This window comes from Brachypodium distachyon, chromosome 1 (genome assembly GCF_000005505.3).
Source record: "Brachypodium distachyon strain Bd21 chromosome 1, Brachypodium_distachyon_v3.0, whole genome shotgun sequence".
Taxonomy (NCBI): Eukaryota; Viridiplantae; Streptophyta; class Magnoliopsida; order Poales; family Poaceae; genus Brachypodium; species Brachypodium distachyon.
The window spans coordinates 2,509,466-2,530,294 of record NC_016131.3 but is presented as its reverse complement, the minus strand read 5'-3'; the positions used below and the strand labels follow the sequence as shown (position 1 = coordinate 2,530,294).

Sequence of the window (20,829 nt, the reverse complement as noted above, 5' to 3'; positions counted from 1 at the left end):
ATCGGAGCTCGCTTCTAGCACCCAGTACCACCTCTAATTCTCACAGATCGGCGCATAATATATATTCTTAATCGAGTGCACAGAGATTGTTTTTTAGAAGAGAAATTAAAGATGTCCTCTTTCGGAACATGGGTGTCTCGCTTAAACGTGACACGACAGCAGAGGGGCGAATAAAGAATGCGATAAGAGGGATAAAGTCAGTAGCTGGCAGTCGGTGTCAAAGAACTGTCGACCCTGCCTTCTATTCTGTGCGTTTTTTTTCCTTGGTAGGCATCAGATTTTTTATTTTATTTTGAGATTTTTTAGGTGGGCTAGCTTCTCTTCTCGTCGTTCAGTTCTGCGCTTCTGCTCATCCGGTCAGAGTCAGACTCTGTCTATGTAACATTTCGGTTAAAAACTTAAAATCCATGACAATCTGCGACAGCGAAATGCATAAATAAATGATAATAACTGACAATTTATTGGCTTCTATTTTTATATTCCGGATTCTAAATCCGGAGGCAAAAAATGGTGGGATCGTGGCCGTCCGTGCCGCGATCCGACGGCCGCGGAGGCGTGCAGGCAGCGACCGCAGACCTCTCAGCCGACCTCATCGTCGCACACCACAAACGGAGCACAACCGAGAAGCAGCAACAGTGGTGAGGTGAGACGCCCCGACGACTCCATCAAAAGGCGAGCGAGCGAGGCCCCCAAGCCAACACCGCACAAAGAGAACTTGTTCCGCAGCAACTCTCTCCTCTAGCTAGAACACCACCACAGCATCCATCCCCCCTTTCCCCTCCTCCGCCGCGGATTCCCTCCTGCTCTCCTCCCGAGCTCGGCAATGGTACGTACCCTTCCTCCTCCTGCTTCTTCTTCTCGCGCGCCGATCTCGCCGCGTGTTCCGCAGATCGGCGCTCGATTCGCACCTTACTTCGCTCCTGCGGCGCGCGTTGGGTGCTTCCAGTTCTCGATCCGCGGCGGTCCGATCCGGCTGCGGGTGGCTCGCTCTTTTTCTCCAGCCGCCAGCGACCGCGTGATGAGGAATTTTCCTTGCTTTTGTTTACGTTTCCCACCCTCCTCTCGCGAATCTCTCGCGTGAAGCACGGATTTGGTCTCGAGACGAGCGTAGCAAGCAGGGCAGTAGATGCGCGCTTTGGCCGGTGCGGTGAGATTGGGCACGTTGTAGATTTTGGGGGCGGGGAGCAGCTATGGAGGGGAGATTTGTTGACTAGCGGTAGCTGAAGAAGACTGGTCACCTGACTCTTCGGATCCGTGTTTGTAGGATTCGTGTAGTGTTAGATCCGGTCCGTAGGAGGTCGATTGGCCGTGGAATCTCAGTTGATCTGAGCCTGGGCCGCATGCTCATCTCGCGCTTTTACCGTGCGTATAACAATTCGCTAGCCACTCCTGGTGATTCCTGCGTGCATCTGTTTGTAGTATGATTTGCTAGAACCTAGCAAACGCTAGTTTTGTGTTGAACAAATCCCAGTCTGATTGCGAGAACTAATAATTACTCCAGTGTAGTATAATACTCGTCTGAGATCAACTGATTGAAAAGTATAGGGAGCTTGTAGCATGGTGGTGTCTGACCAAGGTGATGAATAGTCTGATCTAGGAACATATGGAGAGAGGGAATTGCTTGAATCGTTGAATGCTAATCCGGATCGCCTACCCAATTGACTTCATCAGGATAACTTTAGCAGGGCTCTTCCTATTTTTGGTAGCTAGTTGTTCCGTCAGACTTTGAGGCGTTGAGGGTGCATTATGTGCTGTAAGTTGTGCTTCGTACGCTGTTATCTATTCCATTCTCAATGAGAGGGCAAGCCTCCTAGTGGCGGAGCTTGAACTAAAATGCAGTGTACTGTATACGTTACTATTACACACTGGAGTTACATTTCTTGTGGGGGACAACATGCCGCCACGCAGAAGACTTAAGGCGTTGAATTATATATGCTCACTTGTACTTGTGTTGTTGTTCAACCAGATTAACATAACCAAGGTTGTATTACCTGTATAACTACGATATCTAATGCAAATTGCTTTATGCACACAGGCAAACGCATCATCAGGAGCTGGAGTGCATGATGACTGCAACCTGAGGTTCGTCGAGCTGAAGTCCAAGAGGCTGCATCGTTTCATAACTTACAAGCTGGAAAACCAGAAAGAGATCGTTGTGGAGAATATTGGGGAGCGCACAGCAACCTATGAGGATTTCGTAAGCAAGCTGCCTGAAAATGACTGCCGATTTGCGGTCTATGACTTCGATTTCTTTACTGCAGAGGATGTTCCCAAGAGCAGGATCTTTTATATCTTCTGGTACTGATTCTCCGTTCCTTCTGTTCCATAGCTACTTTCACTATGGCTGATTGCTTACTAGATGTGCTGTGACATAATTGAAAGGTCCCCTGACACCGCAAAGGTGAGGAGCAAGATGTTGTACGCTAGCTCCAACGAGAAATTCAAGAGGATGCTGGACGGCATTCAGGTGGAAATGCAGGCCACTGATCCCAGCGAGATCTCTATCGATGAGATCAAGGATCGAGCACGCTAGGCGTCACCCTGCCATGCGATGCCTTGCAATATGGATTTATGTCATTATAGATTTGGCGGTGTGACTCTGAAACTGCTTGATGATTTGTCGGTTTGTTGCCTGTGTCGAAAGATCTCCTTGTCTTCCAGGAGACCATGAAGATTTGGTTCTGTCATGTAATCTGTCCTCTGCCCATTATATACTGGGCATATGCTGCACTGTTCAAGTTACGATATAAATAATTTCATGTTCTGTTGGTTTCATCTAAGCTCGTGGGTGTTGTTGCAACTCAGTGTCGCTCTCTCTTATGCCAACTCTACTTGCTCGCTGAATGGCGGAGGACTAAAACAACCCATAGAAATGAAGGTTGATGTGTGTTGGACTGACGTGATAATCGGCTACGATCCAAACATTTCAGTGTGTCATAGACTGATCTGAGAACCAACTGCACCACGACATAATTTTGTCTGGCGATCAATCTACTCATAACTGTGTGTTCCGCGGTCGATGATGTGTGATAGTTTTATCTGAACGACTTGCACTTTTAGTTTAGGGTGTGTCCGTGTGTGCATGGACCAACTGACCAACGGACACGGTGCCCACGCTCTGCGCTATCAGCCAACGCTGGCGCTTGAGAGAGGGTGCTTGTGAATGCAACCACCCTGGTCCCGTCATCAGATAATCAGGCAACAAACAATGGCGTGCCTTATTACGTCTAGAACGTAGGCATCATTCGGAGCAGGACCGCAAGAAACAAGCGCAGGATTTTTATAGGATTTTCACATGAAATGGTAAAATCCAAACAATTCCTGCAGCAATAATGATCATGAAAAATATATCCCGTTTTCCAAACAAGTCCTCGGACCGCAGGTTTGTAAGTGAGGTGAGCCACCAACATGCGTCCCAGTCTAACGGATACCCCAGATCCAACTGTGTCACCCATATGTATCTAGCTACTGCAGAGCTCAAGGGCAGCAGCACTGCAGCAGATCGCCGAGAGCGACATAATCATACCACCTGAGCACATATAGTCTGGTCTATTAGAACTCTTCCTTTTTTCTGGACCGATACAACAGTCTTGTGCCCACGAAAGAAGGCTATGTTCAAGATTTAAGAACTCAAAGTTTTCATCCAGAGATTAACAACCTACAGAATCATCCCACAACAACAACCAGGGAACAAAAGCATGTACCAAACGAAACGGTTCAGGTATCCTCAACGGAGCTAACTAATCAGGGCCGGACAAACAACGGGGAATTCAGCCAATCATAACCAACCGAGCCCACGGACGTTCAGAACCTGCGGAGCCGGCGGTCGAATACCCTGGCAGATGGGCACTCGTACGACATGTGGCCCCTCCCACCACAGGTGTCACAGATCACAGTCGCCATGCAGTTGCGGCTGATGTGCCCTGGCTGGCCGCACATACGGCACAAGATGTCACGGAAGGGGCCGCCGTGGATCTCGGAAGCCAGAGTTGTCTTTGGACAAGCGCGAGCGAGGTGCCCAGAGACATTGCAGAGGTTGCAGACGGGGTCATTTGTGCATTCCCGGGCTATGTGGCCAGACTGACGGCAGTTGTTGCAGGCACGATCATTGGTGCAGTCAACAGCAATGTGGCCTGGCTGGAAACAGTTGTTGCATAGCTTAGCTGATCCTGAAGTAGGGCAATCGCGGGCCAGATGACCTGACTTGCTGCAAGTGTGGCATAGGGCCTCATTCGTGCACTCAGTGGCGATGTGTCCAGACTTCTTGCAGTTCCAGCAAACAGTTTTAGAAGTGCACTCTGCAGCAAAGTGTCTGTTACAAAAATAAAAATAAAAGAGTCAATATCTCACCTTTTTAATATTTTTTCTGACGAAGATAACATATAGTGGAAATTAGACAGCAAGTGCAACTACAGAATGTGAAGGTTCACTTTACCCTGGAAGGTTACAGTTATTGCATGTAGAAGCAGATGGGCAATCCCTAGCAAAGTGGCCAGATCTCCTGCAGTTCTTGCAACTAAGATCCCTGGAAAATCATTCAAGTTAAGCATGTTTTCTTTTTCATGAAAGACTGGCATATATATTATTATGATGACAAAAGTAAAACATTTCCATAACTTGCTAAGAGCATATCAGATAAATAATTGGTTCAAAATTTCCTTTCAGTGGAACCCCGTGATTTGTGTGTACTTGCACTTAGGGCTCGACTCTTTGATGTGCTTGTTGAATGGACTGCGGAGCACTGATATACACTTCGGTAAATACATGAGTGTAGTGCACTACGAGTCATAAATGGAGGGGAATCTACATCATTAAGCATGCTTCTGAAAGAGCAAGGTTCGGTGAAAATACTTCTACCCATGTGCCCGTAGTCACAAAAATAACATTGTGCAATGAGGGTGGTGTATGGTATTCTAGAAACAACACAGATCTGTTATGGCAACATACTTTTGAAACATGGAAACATCGCACACTGTAGAAATTCATACTTCCTGATGCCAAATACCAGAGCAAAAATGCAGAAAACACCAGGTTTCCATTAATAAAAATTTCTTGACTGCTAGTTACCCTGGTGTCAGTAGTCCCACCTACATACTCTACCCAATATCTAGCAAATTATTCCTTTGATGTGCTTGGTAAAAACTTGCGTTGATTGTAAACCCGCAGTTGTGATTTCCTTTTCTAGAAACATTTTAAGCGTCCAGGCTGACAACTAGAAGCCTACCGCCTATGAGTCGACTAGATCTAGAGTCTAGACATCAACTAATGGTAACTAGATGTGAACTAGCATGGGCTGCGGGGCCAACTTGCCACATCATGGCAAAGGAGGACTATAGGAAAAAGAGGGAAGCGGGCAAGAAAGGAGAGGTACCAGCTAGGTAAGGGGCGGTGGCGGCGGAGGCACTGATTGCAAAAGGCAGTATTAGGCGGGCAGGGAGGTCAGAGGGATTTGACACGCGCCCATGACAAATTGATTTTCTTCAGTGAGTAATCGATGTCCTCCACCATCGATCTGAGCCTACACGGCCGCCGGTTAGAGCTCCTAGCCGCCGATCGGATCTGGGAAACCATGGCGGGTGGTTGAGGTAGGAGTGGGAGGCTGGAGGTTGGGGATGACAATAGGATGCCGGTGCTGGGTAGCGTGACCCAGCGCCTGGACTATATGAGGTGTCATGCACAAGTACGCAGGAAGGTTCGGATGTGCCGGTGGAGGATAGACGGTCCAGATGTGCTAATATTCTGCTCTAACTGACCAGAGAGCACATTACCGAGTCAACTTGGGCTGCTCTTGCTGTCCAGCTAGCCCATGTAGCGCTCTCAAAGATAAGGATGTTAGGTATATCCCAAGAGTTTTGCCATAAATAAATCATGCAGTTGGTTTCCTGGAGATATACATTTCCCTGCATGGCTTATTTACAGCAAAACTATTGGTATATTGCCTTACTCAGAACAAAAACTATTAGAAAGAACGCCGAGATATGTCTCCAGCACTAATTTGACTAACTAAAGTCACTTAAATAAATTGTACAAGCAAAACAACTTAGTTTTCACGCAAATTAACAAACACTTCCATGAAAAAATATGTTAATTGTTCTTTCTATTTCCCACAGCAGTGAAACCTTTGATTTGCCAATAACCATACTATAGCGCAGAAGCAAAGGGCGGGCAATCGATACACTAATGGACACCCAAATACAACTTTCTGTGTGAACTGCTGAACTTGCTGGTACTGTTGATATTATAGTGGGTCATTTCAGGAACAAGAATGTAAATCTAAGTCAGTATATCATCATTTGCAAGCAAGTTCTAAGAAAAATACATCACCAGGTGCACACCTGTGGCCACGACGTTCACTGCGACGAGGTGGGCTGCGGCCGCGACGAGGTGGGCTTCGGCTACGACTGCGCCGAGGTGCACGCTCACTCCGCAGCCTATCTCGCCGAGGGCTTCGACTTCTGCTCCTACTACTGCTCCCGCTCCTGCTCCTGCTTCTGCTTCTGCTCCGGCTCTTGCTCCTACTATCGCTCCTACTCCTGCTCTTGCTTTTGCCACTGCCGCTCGTTGATGGGCTCACCATAACTTGATCCTAGAACAAGAATTTAAAAATGAATGCCAAACAGTCAGGCTCCAGTCAGCTGCATGGAAAAGGAAGGCAAAAATTACACCTGGTATAGCATCCCAGGTCTTTCTCCCACCTCAGCAAGTTCTAGCAACAGAAACAAAGGACACCCATGATGAATGGCCATGGACAGACATGCGTGTTCGGCACAGGGATTTGCCATTTTCCAAACAGATAATTTGGCAACATGAGGGCACAGCTATACATATTCTAAACATAACGTATAACCTATTTTCCATATAATTTTGCTACTCCGCAATAAGATAAGCTGGGGACATCCAAAATGCATCTCCAAACATGATTGCAGGCAGTAAATAATACACAAAAACCAATCGTCCAAACGGAGATTCATACAAAATACTATACATAAATCATTGGTCATAATAGTCCAAAATGAGATACAAAAATCTACCGGTTTGTCCAATCTACAAGAGAACAATCTACCGTCCAAAAGGAATGCTGCAAAAATCTGGCAGTGCAACCAACTTCATACAAAATACACCAAAATCACAGGTAATGATAGTTCTTCCAGTCCAGTTCATCAAGCAAGCAGCTGATGTAACCACGGGCGGAGGCCCTACCTTGACTTTTGCCTCAGTTACGAATTGGGGAAGATTATGAAACGGGGAGCGAAAGGGCGGAATCCGTTCCTGGGGCGATGGGAGGAGAAATGGTCGGGAGCGAGAGAATCGAAGGGGAGATCAACCTGCGTTGGAGGCGCTCGCGCGAGGAGGAAGACGAGCCAGGGGGCTGGGGCGCTCGGCAGCGGGTGGCGGCGCTCGCGCGAGGAAGAAGACGATCCACGGAGCGAGGGGGCTGGGTCGCTCGGCAGCGAGATGGGGCAGAGGGAAGGAGGGGTGTAACAGAGCGAGATGTGCCGACGAGCAAGAATGGGGACGGCAGTTGCGGCGGCGGGGGGTTGGGGATCGACGCGTCGGCGGCGACTCTAGGGCCGACGGCCACAGGGCAGGGTGGTTTTTGTTTTTTTGGTTGTTGTTTCTTTAGAACCGGCACAGTGCCAGTGGTAGATGTGGACTGACTCTAGGAGAGTGAGAGGGTACTTTTGGCAAGAACTTTTTTTTCATTCTAGAATACACTTTTGGCAAGAACTGAGCTGAGTCAGGCGCCTACGCTAAATCGAATTTGCCACCAGGGTTTACGTACTTTGTTGCTGTATTTACAAAATCTCAAAGGTTTTATTTAAAATTACGGTCGAATTTGACACTCACTTGCATCTCTTTATCCGACTAGGCACTATACCAAACATCTGGTTGGCCAAATCCACCCAGCTTTATCCACCAACCAAACACACACTTAAGCGTAGACGCTCCAAGCGAAATTGAAATGGCTACTTCGCATGAAGAATGCCAGCCTGAGAAAGCGCTCCCCTCCCCTTCCAAGTCGGACCACACGACGCCAAGTTCTCGATCCAGAACCCTCCGACGGGGACTGCCGCCTCGTTTGAGTCGTTGTAAATTGTAATCCTCGGCCTTCATCTGTATGAAAGTTAGACACACCATCTCTGGCTTCTCTTCCACTATCAAGTTAATCAGCTCACCGTTTTTCGCCGCCATGGCCCTGTCCGGCTGTCCCTGCGTGTTCTAACATGGGGGCGCTACCGAGCAGCCTGTCTGTAAAATCGTGCAGTCGCTGACCACATCCTCTCTGTAAAATCTTAACTCTCCACTCGGCCGACTGCCGGGAACAGGAGCAGCAGCAACAACAATCTTGATGGGGTGGCAAACCGCAGGTCCACTGTAAAGGACTATTAAGATTATACATTTCGAAACAACAGCCACTAAAACCGGTGAAGTATACTCCGTATATACTAACAGCACAAACAGGGCCCCTCGATCACACTGCGAGCCATCATCTTGCCCAACACACACGACTTTATTCATCTCTACTGTATAAAAACCTTAGCAGCCGGAGCACCACTATACGATCGGCTCTGCGGAGGGAACCCAGAACAAGAACAACAACTGACGCTGGAAACAACACCGGGCTAGCAACAACATACGCTAATAAGGCTACGCTACTGACAGGCAGCTCTGCAAACTGTCGGGTGCTACCTTCAGGTTGTTTAAGAAGCGGACTGGGGGTCGTTCATCCCGGCGAGGAACGCGATAAAGATCCACAGCATCAGCATGCCGACGATCGCCACCCTTATGGCGTTCTCGCAGCTGTAAGGAGACGGAAGCTCAGCCTCGTCGAAGTCCGTGCTCCCAATCGGTGATCCGGAGTCGGTGCCGATTTGGCGAGGTTGGCTCTTGCTTCCCTCCCCGGCCTGAATCGCTGGGCCGTCGTGATGCTTCTTGCACCGCGAGCAGCTGCATTTACCACCAAGAAAAGATGGCACGACCTGCAAGAACTCAGCTAGCGTCTTCTTGTACGACTCGCCCTCGAAACACAGCTTCTGCTTTGTGGATGGATTCAGGAGCTGCACACAATATTAAAAGGAAACAGAGAGTACCGTAAGAGGTTGCGACTGAGCAGGGCATAATTGTTTATCAGATCATCTCTGTCTTGCTTGGTTTACGTCAAAAAATGGACCCAAAATTTGACAGTTTAGTATAACCATATTGGGAGGAAGTCATGAGCCAAAGCTTTTTGAGAAAGCTGACAGTTTTTCCTTATAATTTCTTAGTAGGAGCACTGTGTCATAGAACGGAAACCAGACCACTTTTTGGATGATTTACGGCTGCACAATCCATGGACCGAAAACGACATAAATAGAGATGGAAATTAGGGCATGATAGTGATCTTACTTGAAGAAACGTCTGAGCAATAACTCTGACAACTGGAGGAAGACGAACAACAAACAACACCCCAAGACGATTTGGATAGTTTTCCTGAACTATTGTAACAAATGACCTCATCATTTGCATCGGAAATCTGAATGGAGAAATCCCATGGCAATCGAGCAAAACAGTAATTCTTGGATCTTCTTCATTGGTCAAATGTATAATACCATGGTCAATTTGAGAAACTGAACAGAAAGATGATGGTGATTAGTGAACACTACTGCAAGCCAAAAAGAGGAAAGAAAAGGCTTAAGCAAACAAAACTAACATGGATGAAATAATTGCTTAAAAGGTGCTTTCTGTGAGATTAAGCTACAGTGCTACTAATGGACAGCATACTACAAATAAGGTATATTGAAAAAGTATATTACCGTAAGCCAGATATCCAGTACCCACATTATGTGGACCTTCCGCACTATAATTGATGATGAACTAATGCCAGAAAACTACGACATAAGTGAAATGAACAGGCAGATAGTACATGTTGGAAAATTACCTACTGCTTGCCCAAAACGAGGTCTATCGCGAGGGGCTATACTAGAGCATGCAAGTCCAAGGCGGATTACTAAACAAGGCCGAAGCATAGTATCAAACCCATGCCAAAAGACCAGATGGGACCAATTCTCAAGTTCCTGCAAAGTAAGTATGTGGAAAGTCTCCCTCCAACGAATTGTCTTCTTAACTGAAGAGAGTAAGCTTGAAAAGTCACCATTTGCTGCAATATGAAATCTGCGTAGTTCATCCTCACTGAACCTGAAATATATACCAGATAAAGTATCAGACATATGGTACCTTGACACATGATAGTAAGATCTCCTTTATATGTTTGTCAGTGCCACAGCATGTAACTAGACTCCTAGTCACCTGAACTACTGATATAGCTCCATACAAGTACAAATATAACAGTAGGCAACAAACAGATTGGTTTAAACATCGGGCAGAAAATATTGCTATTGTGTTTACTTTTGTCTCCAAAATCTGACATTTACCACCAAGCTACTTTTGATCAGCTCATACACTAAATGAGGCTTCTATAACTTATACTCTCCTTACGAGGTAAAAACTCATGATCTGACCACACACAAGAAACAATATTATGTAACCAAGATTCACCTTCAATTATACATTTATACTACCGCTGTTCGTAAATAGATGACATCCTAGAATGCATGCAGTCAAACTTCCTCTGAATTTGACTCATTATATGAGAAGTTATTTATTTATTTCATGTGAAACTACCACTAGATTTGTCATGAAAAATATTTTTATGGTATTGCAATTTTTACTAGCATATCAATAATAATGGCCAAAGTTGCATACTGCCATGCTTGATACTGCGTCCATGCCCAAAATGTTATCTATTTACAATTGGAGGGAGTAATTAACTATGTTTCCCAACACAAAAAACTATGTTCGACTATTCATTGCATAAACCCTCCGCATATTAGTTCTAGATCACTCTGTTATTGTGGATTTGTGGTAGCTGAAGGATTACAAAATATCTTATTATGGATCGCAAATAAGCTAGTAGAAAGTCACCTCTCAGGCAAAGTGATGCCTTGTATTTGAAGCTCCTTGAAAAGTTGTAGCAGCCAATTCTCAGAAACAATATCGTTTGTCCCATCACCATCAGCAGCATCCCTAAAGCAAGCAGAAACTATCAGTATTATGAATTATTAGCTAAATGCATGATATAAATAACCCAGAATAAGATGGCAAAGATCGTGGAGAAATGGTCCCACTTGTCAGCAAGTTATACTTGGTGTACGATACATGGTATGGCAGTCGAACCAAAGATAAAGACAGTACAAAAGCATATTACAGCTAAAATAGTGAGCAAAGCATTCTGCAACAGGGAGATACTTATTGTGTTTCTTAATGGTTGACCAACCTATCAGAAGTTGATGCGATTTCATGTGATTCAACGGGAATTTCAGCACTTTCTGCATCGCTTCTAGGTTCATCATCACGCTTAGATGACAGATCACCTATTGTTGATGTGACAGATAGAAATAGCAGTGGCATGGATAATTTCTGCATTGGAGAAAAACGTCAGTGCTCACAAACAAGACAAACAGAAATGTATTTTTACTTTTTAAAACAACCATTTGAGAAACAACATAGAGCAGATGTGTTATACAAGCCAATTCAACAAAACACTAAAGGACCGCCAAAAGTACTCAAGGACTTAAAATTTCATGGAGCAAGTGTGTTATACTAGGCAGTTCAACAAAGTTTTGAACCATCAATCAAAAGAATTTTAAAGAGGTTCAATTGAGCATACATGGCCACAGCATCACACGAATTGATCTGCAATGATCTATAGTAAATTGGTACACATATGCTGTGATGGTTAGTGCTAAAGTACATTGAGACATGAAGCTACATGTCATGCATATTTGCAGTTTCTTGATCTGATAGCAATTCTTAGTCCAGAATGTGCTTAAAGAAGCTGTCTACACGATAGGGGGCAAAACATAAACTGTGTCAAAACAAACTCAATGACAACTCCAGGTTAAAAGAAATTATTCTCACAGAGAAGAAGTGAATACTTCAGTATTTCCCAGGTTGAGTGAATCTGAAACTAGCATGGCAGAGCTGCGTAGGATTCAAAACAAGATAGATGAAAACATTCTTTACTCCTACAAATTAGGAGCTGGTTGTGATGGTCCTTGACGGTGGCACCTTGTAGTTGCAGGTAAGTCTATAATCAACTTAACTGAGATTGTCCAGATAAACAAATAATAGCAAGAGGATTAATCCCTCAATGTATTGCCATGCACACTGAGGAACACATACGCTATTCAGGAAGCTAGCAATTTGCAAAAGCTCAACTAATTTTGTCCTCCCTCCGTTCCATATTCTTGTCGAAATATTACATGTATCTAGACACTTTTTAGGAATAGATACATCCATTTTTGGGCAAATCTGAGACAAGAATTATTGGACAGAGGGAGTAGCAAAAATCAAAGGCCTTGGAGAGCTAATAAACAAAATGACCTGAATGCCTTGGACGACAAATTTGAGTGGTGCCCATCGTTGGATCCAGCTAAATGGAGGATAGCTGAGAACTTGCAGTGCTTGAATAGAATTCCATATGAAAGGACATCTTGCTTTAGAAATTCTCCTCACTACCTCAAGAGCAAGAACCTTTACCAAAAACGATGCCACATGACCTGTTGACTCCCTGCTTAAGATTAACTGTTTCGGCACAATCTGCTTTATCGTCTTGGGTGAAATGGCTTTTGCTGGAGAAGCAACCAATGTACCCTGGTATTTATTTTCACAGTCCGATTTGCTTGAAGACCGGAAGCTTTTGCTAAAAGCGGCCATTCCTACAAAAGCACAAGCAGAATGAGAACGCGGGCGCTGCTACTTGTATGTAACAGGTGTCTGTAACAAACAGGAAACCGAGCTAGCTGGAATGAAAAAAATAGATCTGCATGAGGTTATGGCGAGGAACCAGAGTGAGGTATTGGAAAATTAAACAATTCTACTCCCTCCATTCCATAATTCTTGTCGAAATATTACATGTATCTAGACACATTTTAGGAATAGATACATCCACTTTTGGGCAAATTTGAGACGAGAATTATGGAACGGAGGGAGTACTATGCATTAAGAATTGAACTGGAAACCCCAACGTGACAGTCCCTACGACAGAGGCGGAGCAACAAAGGCACAAGGGTGTACATGATGTACACCAGTACACCCGCTAGCTTTGGTAGACAAAATCGATTGTTCTCTAACTCCCACATCATCATCATCCTCCCCTAAATCTCATTCATCCAGCGAATCATGCGAAAAGCACAAACCGGTTGCAATTCCACGTCCCCCAATCGGAAATCGATCAGAGTCAGCACAAAACTAGTCTCGTGTCCTGCATGCTCTGGTCTGCGGCGCAAGCAGCAACGCCGGCCGGGCGGATCCAGGAATTGCCGATTCGCAGGACGAAAATAACCTCGTACCTCAAAGCCCAAATGGGCAGAGACAGCCGACGGGGTAGATACCGCGGTGTCCCGACGAGGAAGCACGGGAACGGCCGTGGCGGCGACGCGCGTGCGAGGCGGGGGCCGGGGATCGACCCGTCGGCGGCGACACCGCTACGGCTGTCTGTAGGGCACGGCTGGTCCTTTCTTCTCTTTTTCTTTAGAACCGGTGCGGTGGTTGATGTCGAGAGCAGGAGGTGCGTTTGGTAACGACTGAAAGCTGGGGCCTGGGAGGCGTTAGGACATTACTTAGGAGAAAAGTGAATATTTTATTTTGCACTGATAAGAACATTTTCGATAGATGGTTACTAACATGTAGTATTAAGATTAAAAAAGAAATAGATGAATGTGAGAGGATGGGACCTACAAAATAAGGTTTTAGTAACAAGAGATCTCTTCAACAAGTGTTTTGTTGTTACTTATGTCTTGGTACAAGAACCAAAGCAGTTTCTTATACAAGTAACCACTATTTCATTTTTCATGCATTTTTCTTTCCACGTCATCAAAAGTCCTACATGACACACCCTTAGTACCTGATGACATGTACTATTGGAAATGCTCTTATTGAACCCGTGAAAAGCACTGGGTTCACTGTTGTCGCGGTATTTCGGAATCTGACGTTGCTGTCGTTATAACAACACTTGAAAATCATGTTAAAAAAAATCAGGATGTGTAATTCGTTTCGGTAGTTCATTTTGCTCGGTTGGTTCTAACCCTAACTACGGCGTCAGTAGGAGTACTACTCCCTCCGTCCCATATCAAGTGACTCAGATACATGTAATAGAAAGTCAATTAATACGGGACGGCGGGAGTACAAAATAAATTGGACCAGAAGTTTATGGTTGAGTTGAAACCGATTTTGAACGACTGTGATGGAAGGTTAGAATTAAGAGCAACTGTACTGCAATAATCTTCGTACAGGAGAATTAATTGGCACCAAACCAGGCCAAACAAACCCACTCCAAGGGAACATTAACTAGCACCCTCCACGTGTGTGTTCGCTGTCAACGACAACTCGTTAACCGTGGGCTGGATGGACGGTGGCAAAATTAATGGCCCATGGCATCAACGGGCGTTGGACTGGACCAGCTCCCATGTTCTGCTTCGGCGGCAGATCCATTTCCCAAATCGTTTCGCACGTTGCTGGGGCCTGCTTGGGGTGGGCCGTCATTGCACTTGCGCCGAAGTGCTTGTGAACCAAATGCATGTGTGTTTCTTTCCTCGCTTGTCACTCGATCGCCTTTGATGTTCCACATAACCACATCTACTGGATCGATGGTCGATAAACTCCCTCTCTTGAAAAAAAAAGGATATGAAACTACCTCTCTTTGATGAAAAGGTCAGGCAGTGACACCAAGCCCCGCATGCATAAACGCATGTATACTACAATGAATGAGAGGTTTCGCTGGTCATGAATTTTCAAGCTGCAGATAATTAACCTCTCCATGCATGTTAATTTTCCCCGCCTCATTAACTTGCACACAAACTCTCCCTCAAACCCTGCCGGCTAGCCGTTGCCGCCACTGCCGTTGTAGTCACCTTCATGCTCATGTCTCTTCCTCGCTCCATCTTCTTCCTCAGCATGTTCTCGGGCAACCACCACGCTCCTAGATAGTAATGTTGGCCTCGCATTCGGTGGTGAGATCGTTGACTTGAATTGTTGTTCCCATGGCAGAGATATTAACTCTCATTAGCACATGTTTTCTTACACAAGCATTTTTTAGAACAATCATATTGTCGTTTATTGTAATGGTGATATAGGAGTACAAAAGTTTGCAATTGTAGATGAGGACATTAAGATCCAATAATATAGCCCCGAACATCTGAATTCTACGGATCTAAAACGGCAAAGTGGAGACTGGAAAGAGATGTGATGCGAATTTGTGAAACCCGGTGCTCCGTATTTGGTCGTGCACCGAGATGCACATATTCATGCGCCAAATGCTTTTGTTCATACTACCACAACATGTGCCAAAGAACGCATCAAGCCCGACCTCTCTCCTTTCTCATGTCCCTTCCATTTTCTCTCCTCAAAGGCGAATCCTAACACCACCGAACCGCTCTTAGCTTGAGCTCATAGTTGGACTCTTTCCCCGGTGCCATCCTTCTCCTTGTGTGACTTGTGCTCATTGCCGCCGTCTGTTCCTCATCAGCATAAGACGTTCCAACAACAACATCGACTTCTGTGCGAGTATTGCCCACACCATAGTCACCACCTGGTAGCCCATGAGTTCACCATAATTGGCGAGAGAAATGAATTAGAGTTGTCAATGACATATTAGCTTCCCAAAAAATTAGCCACTACCAAAACAAGTTTGATAGGATAAACTTTGACCATATTAGCTTGCCAAAATATCACATCGGACGGGCAAAAACTACTTCAGTCCGGAACCCTCCGATGAAGATCGAACGACGCCCGAGCGCGGAAAAGTCCTCCATAGATCATGGCACCCACTCCCGACCAAAGAGGCTTTCCATTAATAACCACACGGCTCCCAACACCTCCAATCCCGCTCTCCCGCGACACCCACCCACGTGCAACTGCAGCTGGGACCCGCCAAGTCGTCCACCAAACGGGCCCGCGAACAGGGAGACCGACCTAAAGAACCATGACGTACTCTACTTCCTAGCACTACTACCTTGTGAACTCTGCCACCAGGGGCCCACCGGATACGAACTGGGCTCTGAATGGGCCACGGCAGCGCCAGTTCGGAGCACGAGACAAGAGGAGGAGACCAAGCAAGCAAAGCGTTCCCTGTATAAATATCCTCTTGCCGGCCTCCCTTCTTCCTCCTCTCCAGACTCCGCAGCAGCAGCCGCCTCCCTGCTGCGCAGCCGCCGAAATAGAAAACCCTAACCCTAGCTTAGCGGCCCCGGAGATCTAGACTATACCACCATGGCGCCGACCAAGGGAGAGGGCCCGGCCATCGGCATCGACCTCGGCACGACCTACTCGTGCGTCGGCGTGTGGCAGCACGACCGCGTCGAGATCATCGCCAACGACCAGGGCAACCGCACCACGCCCTCGTACGTCGGCTTCACCGACACCGAGCGCCTCATCGGAGATGCCGCCAAGAACCAGGTCGCCATGAACCCCATCAACACGGTCTTCGGTGAGCATCCCCTTAACCTGCTACTGTTAATTTCTGATGCGAGCTCAGATGTGTGTATGGATCTGTGTGGCCCGTCTCTGCTTATGAGATTCTATGCTTTGCTTTTGTTAGATCTGTTGGATATGTTTGGGATAGTCGTTTTGGCACGGTCGTAAAGTGGGCGGGTGTGGTTGTGGTCGTATCTGTGCTAGATTTTTATATGCTTTTGGTGGTCTCCCATGATTTATGGGCAATATGGCGTTATTGGCCGCATATTTTGGCCTGCAGGTGACTGGTCAGATCCGTGATATCGCGGGGTCGTAGTGGTTTCCTAGATCTATTTAAGCTCGTGCCCAGCTGTCCCTTGTAGTGTCTAGCTGCCCCTTTTATTGTGGTTGTTTAGATGGTCAGAAGACGCGTGGGGCTATGGTCTACTCCATGCTGGAATTACATAGCTGGAGTGTACTAATTTCTTTTGGTCGACACTCAGTATCTGTGGGCCATGCCTAAAGGTTTTCTTAGAATAGGCAGAAGCTTGTGTCTGCTCCATTTGTTTCTAACCACACTTTGCTCGTGTCTGCTTCATCTGTTTCTAATTGGTGTCTAGAGAATTTGATTAATATGATTTGTTAACATTAGAGCTTGCTAGCACTTATTGACCAAACATGTGCATGCGTATGTTGTTGTGTTATTTCCCAAGCAGCTGAATTGAAGTCAAGTGCTTTTATTGTCTGTTTAAAAGTGCCTGTTTAAAAGTTCTTATTCTTGGTTGATTGTAGTATTCGCCTATTTGTCAATCCATTAAGAATTCTATCTATATGATTTGTAAGGTTATACACTTGTTTTGTTGGCTATGTGCCCTAGCAATAACCAGTTAAACTACGGAGTAAATTACTTTTGGACATGCTTTTCCTGAGTAACTACTAGAATTGAGAAACATTAATTTGGTTATTGCTTCTTGTTGTTCTGGAATATACCTTTTCTGTATTTATTATGTGATGCGTGTGGAACAATTGGCATTTAGCATGTTAAAAGTTGCCAAATGTAACGGTATTAATCATAACCTTGTGTTTTGCCTCACAACGTCTCAAACATCTAATGTTTTGATTACTTATATTGGTATTGTATCCTGTAATCTGAGTTAGATTATGTCCTTGTAAAGTGGTTTTGCAAGTGAAACATTCACACACTAATGCTTATTATTATATCCGCATGTCAGTTTATTTACATCTTATGGTTTTTTCATATTGTAAAAATCAAATACAACATTTATGACAACAATCTGATTTTGGTTGTTACCGTACTTTGTTTTGGGTTGTATTGCCACCTACAAAGTTTGAGCTATAATTGAATACACTATGTTATGCATGTGTTCAACCTGAAACTTAATGAATCTACATGACATGCCAGTGTCCTCTTGGTTGTGCTTTTCAACTAGAGCTAGTTCTCAGTTCTAATGAACCAGTTGTTCTTCTTGGTTCTAATGAACCATATATATGATAGTTATCTCGAACTCATTGGAGTTCCTAGTCGTACAACTCAAGAAAACATGTGTGACTAATATAGCTTAGCATCTTTCTTTTGAGCAGTAAATAATGTAATTATTCACCTGCTCTTGTTATTAAGATGTGGTTCTTCATATCCGTTCAATACGATTGATAAATGCATGATGCTTGATTAATTCCTGCATGTACAGTATTTTTCTGGGCGTACCTACAAATAATTATTCTAACTGAGTGCCTGTAAAACTCTGCAGATGCGAAGCGTCTTATCGGCAGAAGGTTCTCTGATGCCCCTGTCCAGAGCGATATCAAGATGTGGCCGTATAAGGTTATTTCTGGCCCAGCAGACAAGCCTATGATTGTAGTGCAGTACAAGGGTGAGGACAAGCAGTTTTCAGCTGAAGAAATTTCTTCCATGGTTCTTATCAAGATGCGTGAGATTGCTGAAGCTTACCTAGGAGTAACTATTAAGAATGCTGTTGTCACTGTTCCTGCTTACTTCAATGATTCCCAGAGGCAGGCAACTAAGGATGCTGGTGTTATTGCTGGTCTTAATGTCATGCGTATCATCAACGAGCCAACTGCAGCTGCAATTGCCTATGGTCTTGACAAGAAGGCTACCAGTGTTGGTGAGAAGAATGTGCTTATTTTTGACCTCGGTGGTGGCACTTTTGATGTCTCTCTCCTCACTATTGAGGAGGGTATCTTCGAGGTGAAGGCAACAGCTGGTGACACTCACCTTGGTGGGGAGGACTTTGACAATCGCCTGGTTAACCACTTTGTCCAAGAATTTAAGAGGAAACACAAGAAGGATATCAGTGGAAACCCCAGGTCTTTGAGGAGGCTCAGGACTTCATGTGAGAGGGCGAAGAGAACGCTTTCTTCCACAGCCCAAACTACCATCGAAATTGATTCCCTCTATGAAGGTGTTGATTTCTATTCCACGATCACCAGGGCCAGGTTTGAGGAGCTTAACATGGACCTCTTCAGGAAGTGCATGGAGCCTGTGGAGAAGTGCCTGAGGGATGCCAAGATGGACAAGAGCACTATCCATGATGTTGTCCTTGTTGGTGGTTCTACTAGAATCCCTAGAGTTCAGCAGCTGCTGCAGGACTTCTTCAATGGGAAGGAACTCTGCAAGAGCATTAACCCTGATGAGGCTGTTGCCTATGGTGCTGCTGTCCAGGCTGCTATCCTTAGTGGTGAGGGGAATGAGAAGGTGCAGGACCTTCTCCTCCTTGATGTGACTCCACTGTCTCTTGGTCTTGAGACTGCTGGTGGAGTTATGACTGTGCTCATCACAAGGAACACCACCATTCCTACCAAGAAGGAGCAGGTCTTCTCCACCTACTCTGATAACCAGCCTGGTGTATTGATCCAGGTGTTTGAGGGTGAGAGGACAAGGACTAGGGACAACAATCTCCTTGGCAAGTTTGAACTTTCTGGAATCCCGCCTGCTCCCAGGGGTGTTCCTCAGATCACTGTCTGCTTCGACATTGATGCCAATGGTATTCTGAACGTCTCTGCTGAGGACAAGACAACTGGCCAGAAGAACAAGATCACCATCACCAACGACAAGGGAAGGCTGAGCAAGGATGACATTGAGAAGATGGTTCAGGATGCTGAGAAGTACAAGTCTGAGGATGAGGAGCACAAGAAGAAGGTTGAAGCCAAGAACACCCTGGAGAACTATGCTTACAACATGAGGAACACCATCAGTGATGAGAAGATTGCTTCCAAGCTGCCAGCGGACGACAAGAAGAAGATTGAGGACGCCGTTGACCAGGCCATCCAGTGGCTGGACAACAACCAGCTGGCTGAGGTGGACGAGTTCGAAGACAAGATGAAGGAGCTCGAGGGCCTCTGCAACCCCATCATCGCCAAGATGTACCAGGGTGCCGGTGCTGACATGCCCGGTGGTATGGATGAAGATGCCCCGGCTGCCAGTGGAGGTGCTGGCCCGAAGATTGAGGAGGTCGACTAAATTATTACGTGACTTTCGTATAGTGGTTAAACACTATAGGCCTTTTGTTTCTGTCCCAGGTGCCAATCATATCACTTGGGCTGGAAATTTTGTTATATCAGACTTGGTGTGTATGCGTCAGGAACAATGCAATGATGCATGGTTTTGGCCTATTTGTTAATTTCACCAAATGCTTTGGGGACTACCTTTGATTGCATGCAGTTCTGATTCTCGCTCGTACATTATTCTTCTGTTAATGTTTCAGTCTTTGTCTGCTTGTCCACAGCAATTCTTATTCACATTCCTTTCAGTTCTTTGTATGTGTTTATAGTCTTAACATGGGTCACAGAATTAGCTGCTGTATTGGTTATTCTTCTGTTAATGTTTCGATCTTTGTCTGCTTGTCCACAGCAATTCTTATTCTCATTCCTTTCAGTTCTTTGTATGTGTTTATAGTGTGTTAACATGGGTCACAGAATTATCTGCTGTATTGTTTATTTGTGCTCAAAATGTAAATTGCAAACGAATTTGCAGCTGCTCACTTCTGTTGATTCCCTCGGTGGTATTCGAGGTGTGCTCCCAGGAGACAGCAAGTCCTTTGAGCAGGAGACGCGTCTTGTATTTCATCATTTAAAATTTCGGATTCAATCTAGTCTAACTTGCATTCCATCCAGCAGAGCCATCGTACCCGTTCTTAAAACGGGACGAGGAATTCAGATCACAGTGCCTTAGCGGGACACAAGCTGCCTTAGCGGCAAATCAAGCTTTGATGAACCGACGCATAGGAGCTGACAGGGGGGCAAAGCGCTGGGAATCTCGCTCACATCCTGCCTTGTCGGGTGTAAGATAAAGGAAAGTCC

The 20,829-nt window shown here is 45.5% G+C and overlaps 4 protein-coding genes across 6 annotated transcripts; 2 read left to right on the top strand and 2 right to left on the bottom strand.

The window, feature by feature from the left end:
* Positions 1–615: 615 nt before the first annotated feature.
* LOC100839676 (actin-depolymerizing factor 4) lies at positions 616–2,780 on the top strand. Its single transcript, XM_010229354.1, has 3 exons — positions 616–826; positions 2,036–2,298; positions 2,383–2,780. Exons 1-3 carry the CDS (start codon positions 824–826, stop codon positions 2,531–2,533), a joined length of 417 nt encoding a protein of 138 aa, XP_010227656.1. The 5' UTR covers positions 616–823; the 3' UTR covers positions 2,534–2,780.
* A 750-nt stretch (positions 2,781–3,530) lies between these two features.
* LOC100837727 (zinc finger protein GIS2) lies at positions 3,531–7,645 on the bottom strand. Of its 3 annotated transcripts, none has more exons than XM_010229339.3 (4): positions 7,201–7,645; positions 6,336–6,586; positions 4,436–4,525; positions 3,531–4,312 (listed from the first exon to the last, which is right to left on the bottom strand). In XM_010229339.3, the coding sequence occupies exons 2-4, from the start codon at positions 6,575–6,577 to the stop codon at positions 3,805–3,807; spliced, it is 840 nt and encodes a 279-aa protein (XP_010227641.1). In that variant the 5' UTR covers positions 6,578–6,586; positions 7,201–7,645; the 3' UTR covers positions 3,531–3,804. The 3 variants fall into 3 exon arrangements, with proteins under 3 accessions (XP_010227641.1, XP_010227645.1, XP_010227634.1); XM_010229343.3 differs by having other exon boundaries at positions 7,326–7,644; XM_010229332.3 differs by lacking the exon at positions 7,201–7,645 and adding an exon at positions 6,666–7,193.
* Positions 7,646–8,347: 702 nt separating this feature from the next.
* LOC100832313 (protein real-time) lies at positions 8,348–13,599 on the bottom strand. The gene is made up of 7 exons (XM_003563588.4): positions 13,392–13,599; positions 12,424–12,758; positions 11,315–11,457; positions 10,963–11,064; positions 9,920–10,176; positions 9,388–9,608; positions 8,348–9,059 (listed from the first exon to the last, which is right to left on the bottom strand). The coding sequence occupies exons 2-7, from the start codon at positions 12,754–12,756 to the stop codon at positions 8,703–8,705; spliced, it is 1,413 nt and encodes a 470-aa protein (XP_003563636.1). The 5' UTR covers positions 12,757–12,758; positions 13,392–13,599; the 3' UTR covers positions 8,348–8,702.
* Positions 13,600–16,195: 2,596 nt separating this feature from the next.
* On the top strand, positions 16,196–20,209 carry LOC100825082 (heat shock cognate 70 kDa protein 2). Its single transcript, XM_003563563.4, has 2 exons — positions 16,196–16,525; positions 18,261–20,209. Exons 1-2 carry the CDS (start codon positions 16,309–16,311, stop codon positions 19,988–19,990), a joined length of 1,947 nt encoding a protein of 648 aa, XP_003563611.1. The 5' UTR covers positions 16,196–16,308; the 3' UTR covers positions 19,991–20,209.
* The last annotated feature ends 620 nt before the right edge of the window (positions 20,210–20,829 follow it).